Source organism: Tetrao urogallus, assembly GCF_951394365.1.
Source record: "Tetrao urogallus genome assembly, chromosome: 4".
NCBI classification, from domain to species: domain Eukaryota; kingdom Metazoa; phylum Chordata; class Aves; order Galliformes; family Phasianidae; genus Tetrao; species Tetrao urogallus.
The window spans coordinates 51,640,046-51,654,697 of record NC_136817.1 but is presented as its reverse complement, the minus strand read 5'-3'; the positions used below and the strand labels follow the sequence as shown (position 1 = coordinate 51,654,697).

The window sequence follows — 14,652 nt, the reverse complement described above, 5'->3', positions numbered from 1 at the left end:
TCCAAAGCATTGGATCAGAATTCTATTTTGTTATTCCAGAAGAAGATATAATTATTTTCAAACAGTTTTGGCTAGAAGCAAGGCATTTAGTTTTGAACAATCTGTAAAACATATTAAATTCATGGAATCACCTGGAGACAGACATAGATATTATAATCTCTTGAAATTTAGTTGGTACAACGTGACTTTTAAATGTGTGGTTTTATGATGTGATATCACTCATAAAAGTGGAGAAACATGTTTCTTTAATCTTTTTTGGATGGATTGACCATCTTTTTTTCATAAGAAGCAAATCAAATATATGCAGCTATTCTAGTAAATGACTTTGATGCAGATTTATACATTTACTTAGAGATTTAGTTTTGAAATAGTTTTGCAAATCTTTATTATCCTTTGACAATTATTTGGCCAATAGTTGCTCTTGTCTAATGTTATCTGTAGAGAAAGAGGGAAATGTGTGCTTGAGACAATAAATCTGAGGGTGAGGAAAAACATTTATAGTAAGTACTGAACTGTGTCAAAAATGAGAGAACAGATTTTATCTGGGAATGATTGACATGAGAATTAAAAGTGTAGAAAATATGATAAAAATTCAGCCTATTAAGTCTGATTCCTTACAGTAAAATAAAGGAGACATGTCTTTCACAGACATTTTTTGAAGCACAGAAATTGTTTAAAGGGCATCCTAATTTAGCCAGTTCACAAAGCTATCTGTGATGGCAGGAAATTATTTTTTTCTTGAAATGCATGCTCTCTCTCCCAGTAGCCATTCAGAGCCTTTTGTCTATTTATATTCATTATTGTTGCTGTAAGAACAGTGCTGTTTTTCATTATTTCATTGGCATGAGAAGCCCTGATTCAGTTTTGCTGTCAATTTTGACCTCTTGTATCCTCTCTACTTTCACTGATGAAAAGCATTAGTAAACAGAAACAGAGAAAACCTCATAAAATACTTTTGCAGCTGCACAAAATCAGTTGTGCATCAGTTGTAATAAAACTCAGGACACAGGCATTTATACTTCATATCTATGTAGGATACAGCATGCACTGAGACTTTGTTCTGCTGTTTATTGCAATCCCACATATTTAGTCAGTTTTCACATACCTGATAAGAAAGGGATTTAAGAATATGCATAAATCTTAAAAAAAAGAAGTCTAACAAAAATCAGAGTCTTCAAAATACCTTCACGCAAAAAGAAGAGTGAAATTGATGTTAATTTTAGTGTTGATAAGTATTTTGTGTTAAAAAATTCTGAGGAACATTAATTATTCCAGTTCCTTTCTTACCACTATAATTCAAATGTAAACAGATAATTTTTAGTTTTACCTAGTCAGTCACTCATTTGTGATTTAAAATAGAGTAAATCTGTGTGTGGCAATATAGGCTATGAGTCCAATTAAATTAACTAACTTTAATAAACTATTCATGAGTATTCACCACTGTGGACTGCAAGTTTATTCACTATGTTTAATGGATCAAAATCAGAGGTACTATTTTTACCAAGGGACATCAAATATGACCATCAACACTCTTCTCACTCCTAGACCAAGAAATAACTAGATATGATTCCTAGTTTCTGGTAGGACTTCAGGAAGATTCCATTCTTTTTAATAATTCTCCTGAAATTATTATTGCATAAATCTACAAACAGTGGTTGTTCAGGGGCCTGATATTTGGACACAGTTTTTTTCATCTTGAAACTTACTTAAAATTTGACCTAAGTAAAAGCCATTTAAACTATCTAATGGTCAATGTGTCACATGAAAAAATTAGTAGTACTCTACTGAACAGTGCTTTACATTCACAAGTACCACAGTCTCAACTGACATCTCTTTTATAATCTTGGAAAGAAATCAGAGATACAAAACACTGTGCAGGGAACCTTATTTTTCCTGAATATTTTCCTTTTTGGGAAACTATATTCTAAATGACCGAGAAGGAATATTCCTGGGCAGAATATGCAATGTGTGATCTAATATGTTTGTACTCCCCATTGTGATAGCAATAGAAAGCAGTTTCATAAAAGAAAAACAGTACATTTGTTAAAAAATTGTTTGAAATAATCACCAAAGCCTCCAGTTTACTTCCTCATTTACGTATTTGTCTATCAAGTTAGATAAGAACTGCAGACTGTGTAATATTCCTGTCTGATTCAGTCTGACAAATATCTTTTCATCCTTTAATTTTTTTGTGCTCTGCCCACTTCCTGTATTTGACACTTTAATTACTAGATTGCCATGTTTTGTTCAAATTTTCAGAGTAACCATTACTTGTTACTCTGGCCACTGCAGCTGATACTGAATAGATTAGCAGAAAGGAGACCATAGATTTATACTGAACATAATCAAGAAGACTGCATTATTTTCTGGTACTGTAATCAAGATATACATATAATACCCTAATCTCTTCAATAAGCTATGAAGCAGTAGTCCAAAATATACGTACTGTGTTTCCTCAGAAATCTGGAGATGTCACAAATTGAGGAATAACAATATTTTGTGAGACTTAAACTTATTTAATTTTAGGAATGAATGCATATACCAGCATCTAGGTTAAGTGAAAACTTACTAATTTTAATGTTGTGCTGGAGAATGCAAAAGAGAAATTGCAATACTAAATGCTCTCAAACCAAGAGAATGGATTAATTAAAGAGTGCTTCCACTAGAGTCACTCCTGACAGAAATGATTCCTTCTCTACTTTGTGGCTAGGAAGTATCTCACATTTTGGAGGAATATCTCAAAGGATCTGTAGGGGAATAGAGTTCAACTGTCTAGTCAAGGGTTAAGGAATTCTGGAGAAAATCTTAACTAGTATCTGGTGAAGCAACCAAAAACTTAGCAAGTTCACACAAGAATCACAAGAATCAGAAGAATCACTAGGTTGGAAACGACCTATAAGATCATCCAGTCCAACCGTCTCCTCATCACCATTGCCACCACTAGTACTAAAGGAAGGAATCCTTTAGTACTTTCATCCTTTCATTCATCTAAGGAATGAGTGAGTTCTTGGCTAATACACTGATTTAAATGCTACAGTTCACCAAGACTCAATTCCACTTCTAAGTTAAAAATTTTACTTCACCTCCTCTAGCTGATGAATTAAATTCTGTAGATTACTCAAGGTCAAAGCAAGGGTTCATATGCACTACAGGCTTCATTATATTCCCACTCCCACTAGAAGGATTGATTGAGATTGCTGTTTCTCAGAGCTCTAGGCCTACATTTGCAAGTAAAACTTGATTTTTTTCTTCCCTGTTTTTTGTTTCAGTCAGACCTTTTCTATCCATTAGCTAAATAATCCAAATAAAAATGCATGTTATGCTTTTCCATTCTATAGTGAAATAAAGTGATACTTCTCTCTAATTTTTTTTTTAGCATCACTATAATGCAAGTGTATGATTACAGTCCATCTACCGTACATGCATAAGGGGAATTAGTGCTGTGCTTAATTACTAATGGACTATAACCCAGATTAATCTGTCATAAGTGTGTAACCATTCTGAGCTGATGTTTGTAATTAATTCACTAGCAGTAATCTGCACACACAGCTCAAAAATCAATAAAAAATTAATGAAAATAAATCCCTTTGAGCAGGACATAAATCATATTGAGAGATTCATTATCTTTCTCTATTTGTCTCTCTATGTTTTGAGGTGTGAATATTTTTCCACATGCTTGCTATTAAGAAAGAAAGAGGGAAGAAAAGCTGCTCCCTCTCCCCTGCATCATCAGTGAGAAAAATTAGGACTTACGAAAAATATGAATTAATCAGTATTTATAAAAAAAAAAATTCAGTCTTACTAAGGTGGGCGTTATTTAGGAATGCATTTTAGCCCTTCTTAGTTAAAAAATGTGAGTTACAGAATAATTGATATAAACATCAGAATGACACTGGCTCAGACCACTGAGATGCAATAAAAGCTATGACTCAATAACTAGTTAATCAGTAAAATATTTCATTTTTATGTGAAAGGTAAAAACATTACCATTTTCACCTAAATTGTACGACTTTGTACTGTGCTTTAGGAAGATAAAGCAGTACATGTTATGAAATTTATTTCATTTCTTCTTCATTTCTTTAGACAAAAAGAAAAATGTGCATTAATACAAGTATATTTTTATTTCTATTTTTAGCATTCATGCGGATGATGCATCTTTGATCTCTGCTAAAGTACTGAAAATACATTCTTTGTACTTTTCAATTCAATTGAATTTGGTTTGATCTTAGCTATTTTTAATATTATTGCTTAAAATTACAAATTTGTTTATTTTTAAGAGAAATATGTATGGTATAAACAGATAAGTGAATATTTTTTTTCCATTGTGTGAGATAAGGTTCCATTATTATGACATAAAAGCCTAAATAGAGCTTCCTGTGGCAGATGTTTTCTTCATTTTACAACACAACTTCTTTTTGACGGTTGCTAAAAAGACAAGTAGTCACAAGATATTTGTTTCTGCTTCATGCTGAGCTCTACATTATTTAGAGAATCATTTGCATGCAGAGCATTGAGAATTTTAAGTTCCCCCTCCTCTCTTTTGAAAATAATGCAATATAAATTAAAAGAGCTTTAGCTTTAACTTTGAGGGTCTGTGACTTACAAAAAAAAGGAGTAATTCAATTTTTTATGAAAAAAGTCACTAATATTTAACATATGATACTATATAATGTTTTGCTCTGTATGTGCAGGAATTAAATAGGACTCAGAATATAGCAATGTATTGCTATAGGAAGCAGAACTGCATAAATTCAGGAATACAGTGGTCTTATTAAGACAATCAGTTCAAGTAAGTACCTTGTGCAGAACTGTATAAGACAAAAGGAACTCATTGAAAGTTATGAAAGTGTGAAAACATTGTATTCAAGCAAAACTTCATTTCAGTTTGAATTCTTGTCCACGGTCGTAACGGATTCAGTTTTGTCTTTCTTTCCTCTCATTTGTTATGATAAATAGTTATGCAGCCATGAGTGAGGATGTATATGTATGTTTCTTTTCAATTACTCAAGCTTTTAACCTATATGTTCGTCTTTCAGTACAGATGCTGAGTATTCTCTGAGATAGCTGTGAAATATCCTTGAGATACAATAGTATTCAACATCTTTTGAGGTTTTTGAATGGATAAAATGTGTTTGTTGTTACCCTCTGCAAACAGTAGTAACTCCCAAATGAAGTTTCCTTATGGATGGGCATAAATTGCAGTGAAATGAAAAATCATGTAACCTTCCTTATCTCTCTTGTAGCAAAACCACTACAGGTTTTCCTGACCTGGTGTCCATTCCTAATAAAGAAAATGAAGTATAACATAATACCAAGAAATAAAATGAAGTGGTGGCATATTATAAATGCTTAGATAAGGTAATAATGGCTGCTAGATAGGTACTCTTCCCTACAAGCCCTGCGGTCTAATCATTTCGGTATGATTATCAAGGAAATTATGTTGACTGTTGAGTGCTGATCAGACTTTTCTTGAGTCATCTTTAAAAGAGCTTACATTCTAATTGCTCTGTGAATTGTTTCAGCTCAAAGTTTTTTAAACACTGACATGTTTTACTGAAAAAATATAAAGGTATGTAATTTGACATAGTGGCTGATTAATACTTCGGCATCAGATTGGCAGAACAATTAGACAGTTTACAAGTGTTCTACATCTTAATGTCTGTGCTACTTCAAGAAACCATGCAAAATCCTACTTTTCTGAAAGATACATTGCCATTTCAATGATAGCAATAAGTCAGGCTATTAAAGACTTAAAGGGATTATGAGGCTTGCAACAATTACATGTAAATCAAGAAAATTAAAATCTAGGGAATTTAAGTTCAGAATGGTGTATTTTGTATACATAAGCTTGTACTTCTTAACTCTCATTCATTATACATAGGCTATTGGTCTTCTGAAACAAAAGGAAATAACAAAGCCACAACTATAACATAAAAACAAATTAAATGAGAGAAGACAATGAGTTTCTGGTATGCTTTCTTTTGTTTTACCATGTTATCAAGTAATGAAATTAGTATTTCTCTAGAATTCATTATTTTGTATTTGATTTCCATTACTGTATGCAACCTACATTATGATTCTATACTGACAACCAGTTGATTAATATGACTTTGGCCTGTAACAGAACAACTTGGGTTTTTTTTTTGTAAAAAAAAAAAAAATAAAAAAAATAAAAAAAGAAATCTTATAAGAAGAAAATGAACTTGAAATTTTCTGCTTTAGAGAGTCTCATTAAACCATTTTCAGGTTTAATGGGTGTCAGAACATTGTTAGTTTTGATTTTTCTTTTTGCTAACATTACTAACTCCATTACTAACTTTTTCATTCTGTATTCATTCAATTAACTCATATGTTAAATGGTAATTTATTTTATTCATTTCATTCATCTAAAATGTTGAGGAGAAACTACTATGGAGGTTGAGACCAAAGTAGATAAGTGGTAGTAATCACATTAACAGAACTGCAGTGCTGAAGGGAGCATTTAGAGGTCATTTTGTGTATTCATCCTTTCCCAAGGTAGGATTAGCTGATTAGGAGTTTATGCTACCCTTGGGAGAAGTTTGTCTAGCCATTCTTAAAACTCTCCCAATGGTGGAAAGTCTGTAACCTTCCATCACTATATTTATCCTCAAAGGTTTTTCATTTATTTATTTAAATATTATTTCCAACCTGATTTGTCACACAAAATAGATTTTTCCCAGTCTTACTTTACTATATATGTCTTTTTGGTACATGAGAAGTGCTGTTTTCTCCTTAAAGCGCATTCTTACTCTGGCTAATATTCTCTCATTCATTTAGAAGGAAGAATACAAATGTTAAATAATCAGTTACTTGTCTTATAGTAATGCTTTATTTATTTATTTATTTAATTTTGTTTCAGTGATAAAGGACAAAGAATTTCACATTTGTTTTGAAAATTCACCTATGCTCACTTAAAATCAGCTAAATACTTGGACTTTCGGAATGCTACTGCATTGAGTCTTGCTGGTCTTGGAACTGTTTACAGAATACTTAGGGTATAAGATACACACCACATTTCAAGTAAAGGTCTTTAAATTCTCATTTTCATTCTGCGATCCTTTTTCCTTAAGTATCAAAAGAATAAAAAGGTTCAGAATTCACTTTGTATCCTACCATCGTACCTCCTCTCACTGTGTTACTCATTCAATTAATATACATTTAAACCTTTCTGGACTCTGAAATATTTCTTGAGGACTGAAAAGCATTTCAGAATTCTGCATAATATAGATGAAATTATTTTGTCCAAAAGCTATTAATATATTAATTACTTCAGTGCAATTGGCATGTTTCAAACAGTGGATCTATGTTTGACTTTATTCTGGAGGACTGTTCAGAGATAGCATGCGCTGTCTCTGCAGCACATGATAATGCCACATTCAGAATGACAGCAGTCCAAGCCTTGGGGCACTAAATGCTTCTTGAGATATGTTCAATTGCTGTTTAACTGCATTTAGCCTAAGGTGCAGAGAAAGAAGTCGTTGATGCCTTCAAACACGTTTAAGTGTTTTAATAGTGTCTTGGCTTGTCAGAATTTACCACAGCACTAACAGAGCAGTTCCTGAATTACTGCAATTAGGAGGCAGGAATTTCAAAGAGCCAGTACTGCAGTAGCTCTCTGTAGTTCAGTGCTTTTTTCTCCTTAAAACATGAATTCCTACAATGTGCACCTTCTCTTCTGCATCATTGTTCTCTGATCATGTAATCTATACTAGTGATGGTTTAAGAGCTCTATTGTTGCTCCAATCATGCATCTCATAAAACAAATAGCTATTTAACATATAAGCTATGAAATGTAAATTCATAAATGAACTCCTGTTTAATTATAATAGCTTTAAAATAGCTTTTAATTATAAAAGCTTTAAAATAGTTTTGGTGGTGTTCCACTTGAATTTTTGGTGTGGCACTCTGAATGTGTAATGTATTTGTGTACCTAGCCTAGGAATATGTGGGGTAAAAACTGACACATCCAAACTACAATGTCTGTTCTTTATAGTCAGTAGCTATTCCTTTTTTCACCATAGATTCAAACTACTGAACAGATATTCTTCATAGACCTTCAATAACTGGAAACATGCAGGGGAGCAGCAGCAAAAATCTGTGTGCAGCCATTGATTTGTAATAGATACAATTCAGCACACTACCTAACAGTGACTCTTCAGATCACATGGACCAAACTGTGTGGTTTTAAAGTACTTTAATACTACAGTACAATTATGTAACCTTTCCAGTGATGTACTCCAAAAAAAGTCTACAACTAGGAACACTTTCTTGGTGCTTAGTTAGGGTCTTGGGAATGTTAGGGTTTTGTAGATGGATAGGGAGTGACGACTGCTCTGAAGAGATTTATATCTCCAGGGTCAGTAAATGGAACAGAACTTTAGACTACTTGGGTCGTACATTGGTGCTGTAGCCAGTGTGAGTGTACAACTGACTAATTCTGCAGTATGTATATTGTCGTGGTTTTGTGTTTTTTGGTTTTCAGTATTCTACATCATAACATCATGTAGTGCACTGAGAGTTAAAGTGTTAGTGCTCCAATTCCAGGTACCTGTCCCTATACATTGCGGAAGTCATGGGATCTGGCCGCTCCAGGTGGGGCAGTCTTACTGCCTTGCAGTAGGTGCTGGAGGGTGCTTTCCTACCTGTAACAAGCTTTTCACGTTTGGCCCAGTCTCAGGAAGTCTCTCTCTCTCCTATTCTATTTGATTTATTAGTCTCAATTTCAATTAGATTGTATTATATTGTGCTATCTTGCATTCTGATATCATAGTTAGTAAAATAAGTTTTCCTCTACAGATCGTTGCCCAGCCCCCATCTCCCTATCCCTTTTCCCTTTTCCTTCCCATTTTCTGGGGCAGGGGGGGGAAGGAAGGGGCAGGGGCCTACTGCCCCCCTGTCATGGGTATAGATTGATCTAGTATACATTAAATCACATAATTTATAACATTCTCATTGACTACTGTATTCATAATACTTTGTCCTTGTTCACATACATTGACCTTCTTCGGTATGGAATGGAAAGAGAGAAAATAATAGAAAATTGTTTGGGTGGAGTATTTTAGTTGTTAGTTTTTTGGGATTAAACTGTCAATGATCATTGTGTTTCCCCTTTCAGCACTGCCATGCTAGATGCCTTCAATTTATTTTTTTTTCTTTTATAACAAGCAATCCTTCCAGTCCTTAAGCAACAGCCAGATACAATCAATAGAAACATGATCATACATATAAATAACCCCTTTCATTTACATGCTTTCATACAGAGCTTTATGGAAAATTTCTCAGAAATTAGCAATTGATTTTTGAAGAGCTGTTGAATCAACAGTAAATTTTATTTTATTTTTAAATGATAATTATCATCTAACACTGCAAATTTTTTGGTGCAATCTTATGTGAGATGCAATAAGGAAGTAAATTTTGGCCCTCCTCTGTGGGACCCTGTAATCAATGTTCTCCATTCTTTTAAAGCTGAAGTCTGAACAGATACAAATGAAATTTGATTTCTGTATACTCACTTTCAAAGGTAACTTTTTCTGTAGAGTGTTTAAATTTGAATATTCTATGTAAAACTGTTAAAAACTAAATTCAAAATCTGTAAATGTATATACGATGAGAAATACCATCCTTCCAGGTTTATTTTCTATAAAATTTCTTAATAACTGGCATTTAAACTATGAATTTGAATCTGTTTCAAGATAAATAACTGTTTTAGAAATCTGTTATTCTCTTCTTTGCTGATTTGCCAACTCTGATAACAAGTTCTTTGCTGTATCTTATTCTGTTAGATTTGTCAGCTAGCAGGGTGATTGCTACTGAAGTGTCTATCTTTTAAAATGATGAGTACTTAAAAATCACATTATTTAGAGATATGTTCAGATGCAACTTATTCTAGAGGAGAAAATGTTTTTTTCCTCTCAGACTCAAAAATTGCTCATGACCCTGGTTAGATAATATGAAAACAGACACTAAAGGTCACTAGTCTGCAAAAGGTCAATCTGTTCAGAGATTTAGTAAAAGTACATTTAATTACTTTGTAGTTAAAGCTGTGTGGTGTTTTATTCGTAATGAAGGTTAAATCTCTGTTATCTACTGAAGTGCATAAGAGGTACCCTAGTCTTCATCTGACTAGTTTAGGTATTTCTAATAGTTTAGTCATGAAAGCAAAGACAGAAATGACAGAAAATATTTACTTCTACCCCACACTTCACCACCAAATGTTGAAGTTATATCCATCTTTTAAACAGAAGAGCAGACAAGTTTCATTAGCATATTAGATTAAATGTGTGCTATCCTGAATTAAGCTCTTAAAACAGTGGACTAGAAGACTACATTAACTGTATGTGCCAAATGCTAATTGAAGGATTTGTTAGAGGAAAATGTATCTCACAGGATTCAGTAGTCCATAGGAGGCAAGGCTGCTGCAGCTTAATGTCTGCAGGTTCAACAAGTAGCAAAGCTGAGGATGTGTTCCCAGCAGGCATGTGCACAGAGCACTGTATGCCACGTATAGACACAGCTAGACACACAGAGCAACTAAAACACATGGGACTAATGGACTTATCCTACTCCTCTCTCTTGCTGGACAGCATAGGAGATCAGTAGTGAGTAGGAGTGTGTACATGTGTAAATAATGCATCCATATATATAACACGTATATACACACATTCACTATAAAGATTCACTGTATTCAATCTGGAGAAGAGAAGGCTCCATGGACACTTTATAGCAACCTTTCAGTTTCAAAAGGGGGCCTATAATAAAGAAGGGGGTATACTTTTTTGCAAGGTCTTGTAGTAGAACAAGGAAAAATGGTTTCAAAATAAAAGGAGCTTTAGGCTGGGTATATGAAAAAAAATTGTTACAGTAAGGCATTAGAATAGGTTGCACAGAGAGGTGGTAGTTGACCTGATATTCAAGGTCAGGCTGGATGGGGCTCTGAGCAACTTGATCTAACTGTAGGCTGTTGCTGGGAAGCTGGACTAGATGGCTTTTAGAGGTGCCTTCCAACTCAAACAATTCTATGATGCTCTGATTCTATATACAATACACTGTAAATATAAGTATATATGCTATATATATATCCAACTTTATATATATGTATTTAAATTTGGATTATATACATTTATAAATTCTGGGATTATATGTGTATATATATATTTCTGCTGCTTCCTCCTTCCCTCAACCCCTTTTTCCACCTTTGATCCTTCCCGTAAATATTCCATAATGAAGTCCCATACAATCCCCAATTGCTTTTCTCCTGCATCCCATATTGTGTCCTAAATCCCATGACAGCAATCCTTTCTAGACTGAAAGGTGATCAGGATATCAGCTGCTGATGACTCATGGCCATTGGCTTCATTCCCAGACAACAGGGCAGATGGCTCTGCTGGAACAGCTCTGGGAGGGGCCCTGACAAAGTGGTTGTTCCTCAGGAGTCCTTGATTTGGATTCCCATCTGCCACTGCACATCCCTGTGCTACACTGAGCCTAGACAGTGGCCCCTGTTATGAATCTGGGAATATTCTGGGAGAGTATTTGTTTTCCTCCTCCTTCCAGTTTGTCTGAGGTCCTTTGTAGGTATGCAGATTAGCTTTATCTGAAAAAATAACAGGGTGAATGAGCCACATGCTGACTTACAGGTTATTGCTTGATGAAGCAGTGCATTGCACTGTAAAGCTGAATTTCACAAGATGTTTCATGCTTCACTTTACAATAAAGGATTCTGCATTTGTCCAGAAGTAGATATGGGATACAGTACAATGCAAGATGGTAAACTTTCATGTGTATGATTCAATAGTGTGGGGTGGATTTTTAGCAACCCGAGTATTGCTGGTTTAGGGCCTATTTGCCTTAAAAAAAAGAAACCTTCAAATATTGTGAGACGTTACCAGTTTCAAGCTCAACCAACAAACAAAAAAGTAACAGCAACATTTTTCAATTAACACACGCTCATGTTTTAAATAAAGGTCAAACAATTGTCTTATTAAGTATTTGTTTATATTCTTCCAGAGCAATAACTTAATAGTGGTTGCAAGCATAATGTTTAATGGCTATTGTTCAGAAATAAAGTGTTAGTTGAAGACCTTATAGAGGTTTAGGTGGAAAGTTGTTTTGCTTTCTCTTAGAAAGATCAGAAGAGTTTTCTTGTTTAAAAATCAAAGCACATTAGATATAGCTTAGCAGTTAATTATGCATTTTACCTTTAAGGCATGACAGAATAGTATTAGATTTAGCAGACTGAATTCAGTGATGCATTGAAATATGAAATATCACATAGTGTTCAGCGTGCTCTAGAAATATTGTCAACTCTTCATAAAAAATAATAGGCCTTTTTTTTTTTTTATAATTTTGCAACAAATTTTTAAATAAAGAAATAGCTAAATTCATGAATGAATTAGGAAGAGTTGAATGTAAATCCAACTTCCAAGAGCTGTTGGAGATTCATCAGGATTAAATCTGCAGATGCTGAAATGAAACATGACTTCTCTGCTAGCATCTAATGTAAATATTTTAAATCAAATGAAAGGGAAAGGATTTTATTTTTTTGAAATAAACCTCGGGAATGTCTTTTTTTCTTTTTCTATAAACTAGGAATTTATACAAGTCATACTTGGAATTGTCAGTGTTTCAGAGGGCTACTTGGCAGCAAAAATCAAAGAAAAAAATAGGCAAGCTTCAAGGAATAAAATTAAGACTCAATATACTTTTGGTCGACTTTTAAAATTACAGTTCCCACAAATTTGGGTGGGGTATTGCGAAGGTAAAAAGTGGCTGCCTTCCATATGAAGTTCCTTATTATTTATTTCTATGAAGCTCCTTACTTCTTTTTGACTTTTTTTTTTTTTAATATAAAAGAAACCTAGAAGTTGCAGCATATAAGTTTTAATATATGAAAGTCATATAAAATACACTGTAAAATTAAATTTACCTTTTGATTTTTCTTCTTTGTTAACTCTATTCATCTTGTTACTTTGTAGGCAACTTTACTTATATCTCATAAATCATAAAGTAAGGTAAAGTGAAGAAAAGAAAAAATTTCAGCATCCTATCCAGTCCTCAAAATAAGTCCACTGCAGATGCAGTGATCTAGAACAGGACACCTTTTAACACAGCACATCACATGAAAAATATCAGCGTACTCTTTCAGGCAGCATTCAGATTCTCCCTACCTCTCTACGTTGCATACACAGCACATATAACAGCATTACCTGTATATGTTGGATTACACTTATAACCAACCACAGTTTCTTTGTATGCTCCTACTAATCACTGACTGTAGCACTCATCCTGTGTCCTAACAATAAATACCATGTTGTGAGAAATACATCCAGAGATTTACTTTGTGCTAAAATTGAGTCTTATTGTCAATAGCAGATCTGCTCACATGCCAAAAGTTAAGAATGTTCATAAGAGTTTGCAGGTTCTGGAGCTTTATTCTACTTTCATGCAAGTTACATAAAAATCAAAGAAAGCTATTTTTAATAATCGCAAAGAAATTGGCAGCACAGAATTAAGTGCTTGGTTGACTCTCCTAGACAGCAAAAATCAATCAGTAACTAATGCCAAATTTGACTTTGCTTTTGAGATTGATTGACAAACATAGGAACTGAGTTAATATTTTTACTTTTCAGTTCTTAATATTCAAGTTAAACTACCGATATTCTTTTGGCGTATGGGCACATGCAGTATAAAAGATATTGCTAAGGAACTTGTTACAACATTCTTATCAAGGCTTTTAAAAATAACTTTTTTAGATTTAAGGATTCTCAGTTTCACTGGAAGACATTGCAGTATTCATTTGTAAAGGCAATTCTATTTTACTTTCAGATTCAAGGCCTCTGCCAGATGTAGCCCTGACAGGGAAGTGTACCCGAGAATGTGATGAATATGGCCACTCGGACTCCTGCTGGATGCCAGTTCGCACTTCTCCTGAAAGAAAGCAGAAGAGCCAGCCAAAACTCTCCACTTTCATGCCTGTTGATGAACGGGGCAGTCAGGAAAAGCTGGCCAATGGAGAAGCTTCCCTCATGGGTGATCGCAACAGAAACCTCCTTAACAAAAAGTTGACCTCATCCTATGAGACCTTCAGCGCCGCTAGTTTCAGCAAGAAAGAAGAAGGCAATCCAGAAGATATCCCCCTTACACAGACAGGGGAATATAAGCCATCTCCTGTCAATACTCTAACTAGAAGAGAAGTTTACCTGTAAGCTAAAAAGCAGCAACAAATTTCTTTCATGTTGTGAGCAAGAAAAGGGGCAAAAGTCTTAAAAGCAAAACAATTTTAATAAAAATATGAAACAAAAAGAGGAGGCCACCAAAGAGACATAAGCTCTGCTTGCCACTTCTGCCTCCATAGCAGGCATTTAATTATATGGTCTGCCTGACTATACTGTACAATGTAGAAAATGTTGTTACTTGCATGTCAAATCCCCCCTCACCAATTTTTATTTTCCTAAATCTGTGGTTGCAAACTCCTCCCATAGTAATGAGCTTGATTAAAAAGGACACAACATGTTGTTTCTCCTCTGCAGAAGCATGAGTTAAGCCACTCATTTTTTTGATGGTCATCTGGCTTGTTGAGGATAACAGGTCAGGGAAAATGTATTCAAAGCATATCATCTAAATATTGCTGAT

At 34.2% G+C, this 14,652-nt stretch overlaps 1 protein-coding gene across 6 annotated transcripts in view; it reads left to right on the top strand.

The window, feature by feature from the left end:
• PCDH7 (protocadherin 7) overlaps positions 1-14,225 on the top strand; it is a gene marked incomplete at both ends in the record, with an annotated part of 258,588 nt that extends 244,363 nt beyond the window's left edge. For 4 of the 6 annotated variants that reach the window (XM_079534815.1, XM_079534814.1, XM_079534813.1 and 1 more), the window contains one exon: positions 13,846-14,225. In XM_079534815.1, the coding sequence (XP_079390941.1) occupies positions 13,846-14,225 (380 nt within the window). Of the gene's footprint in view, positions 1-13,779 lie in introns of all 6 variants that reach the window. The other 2 variants (XM_079534812.1, XM_079534810.1) reach the window with 2 other exon arrangements.
• Positions 14,226-14,652: the final 427 nt, after the last annotated feature.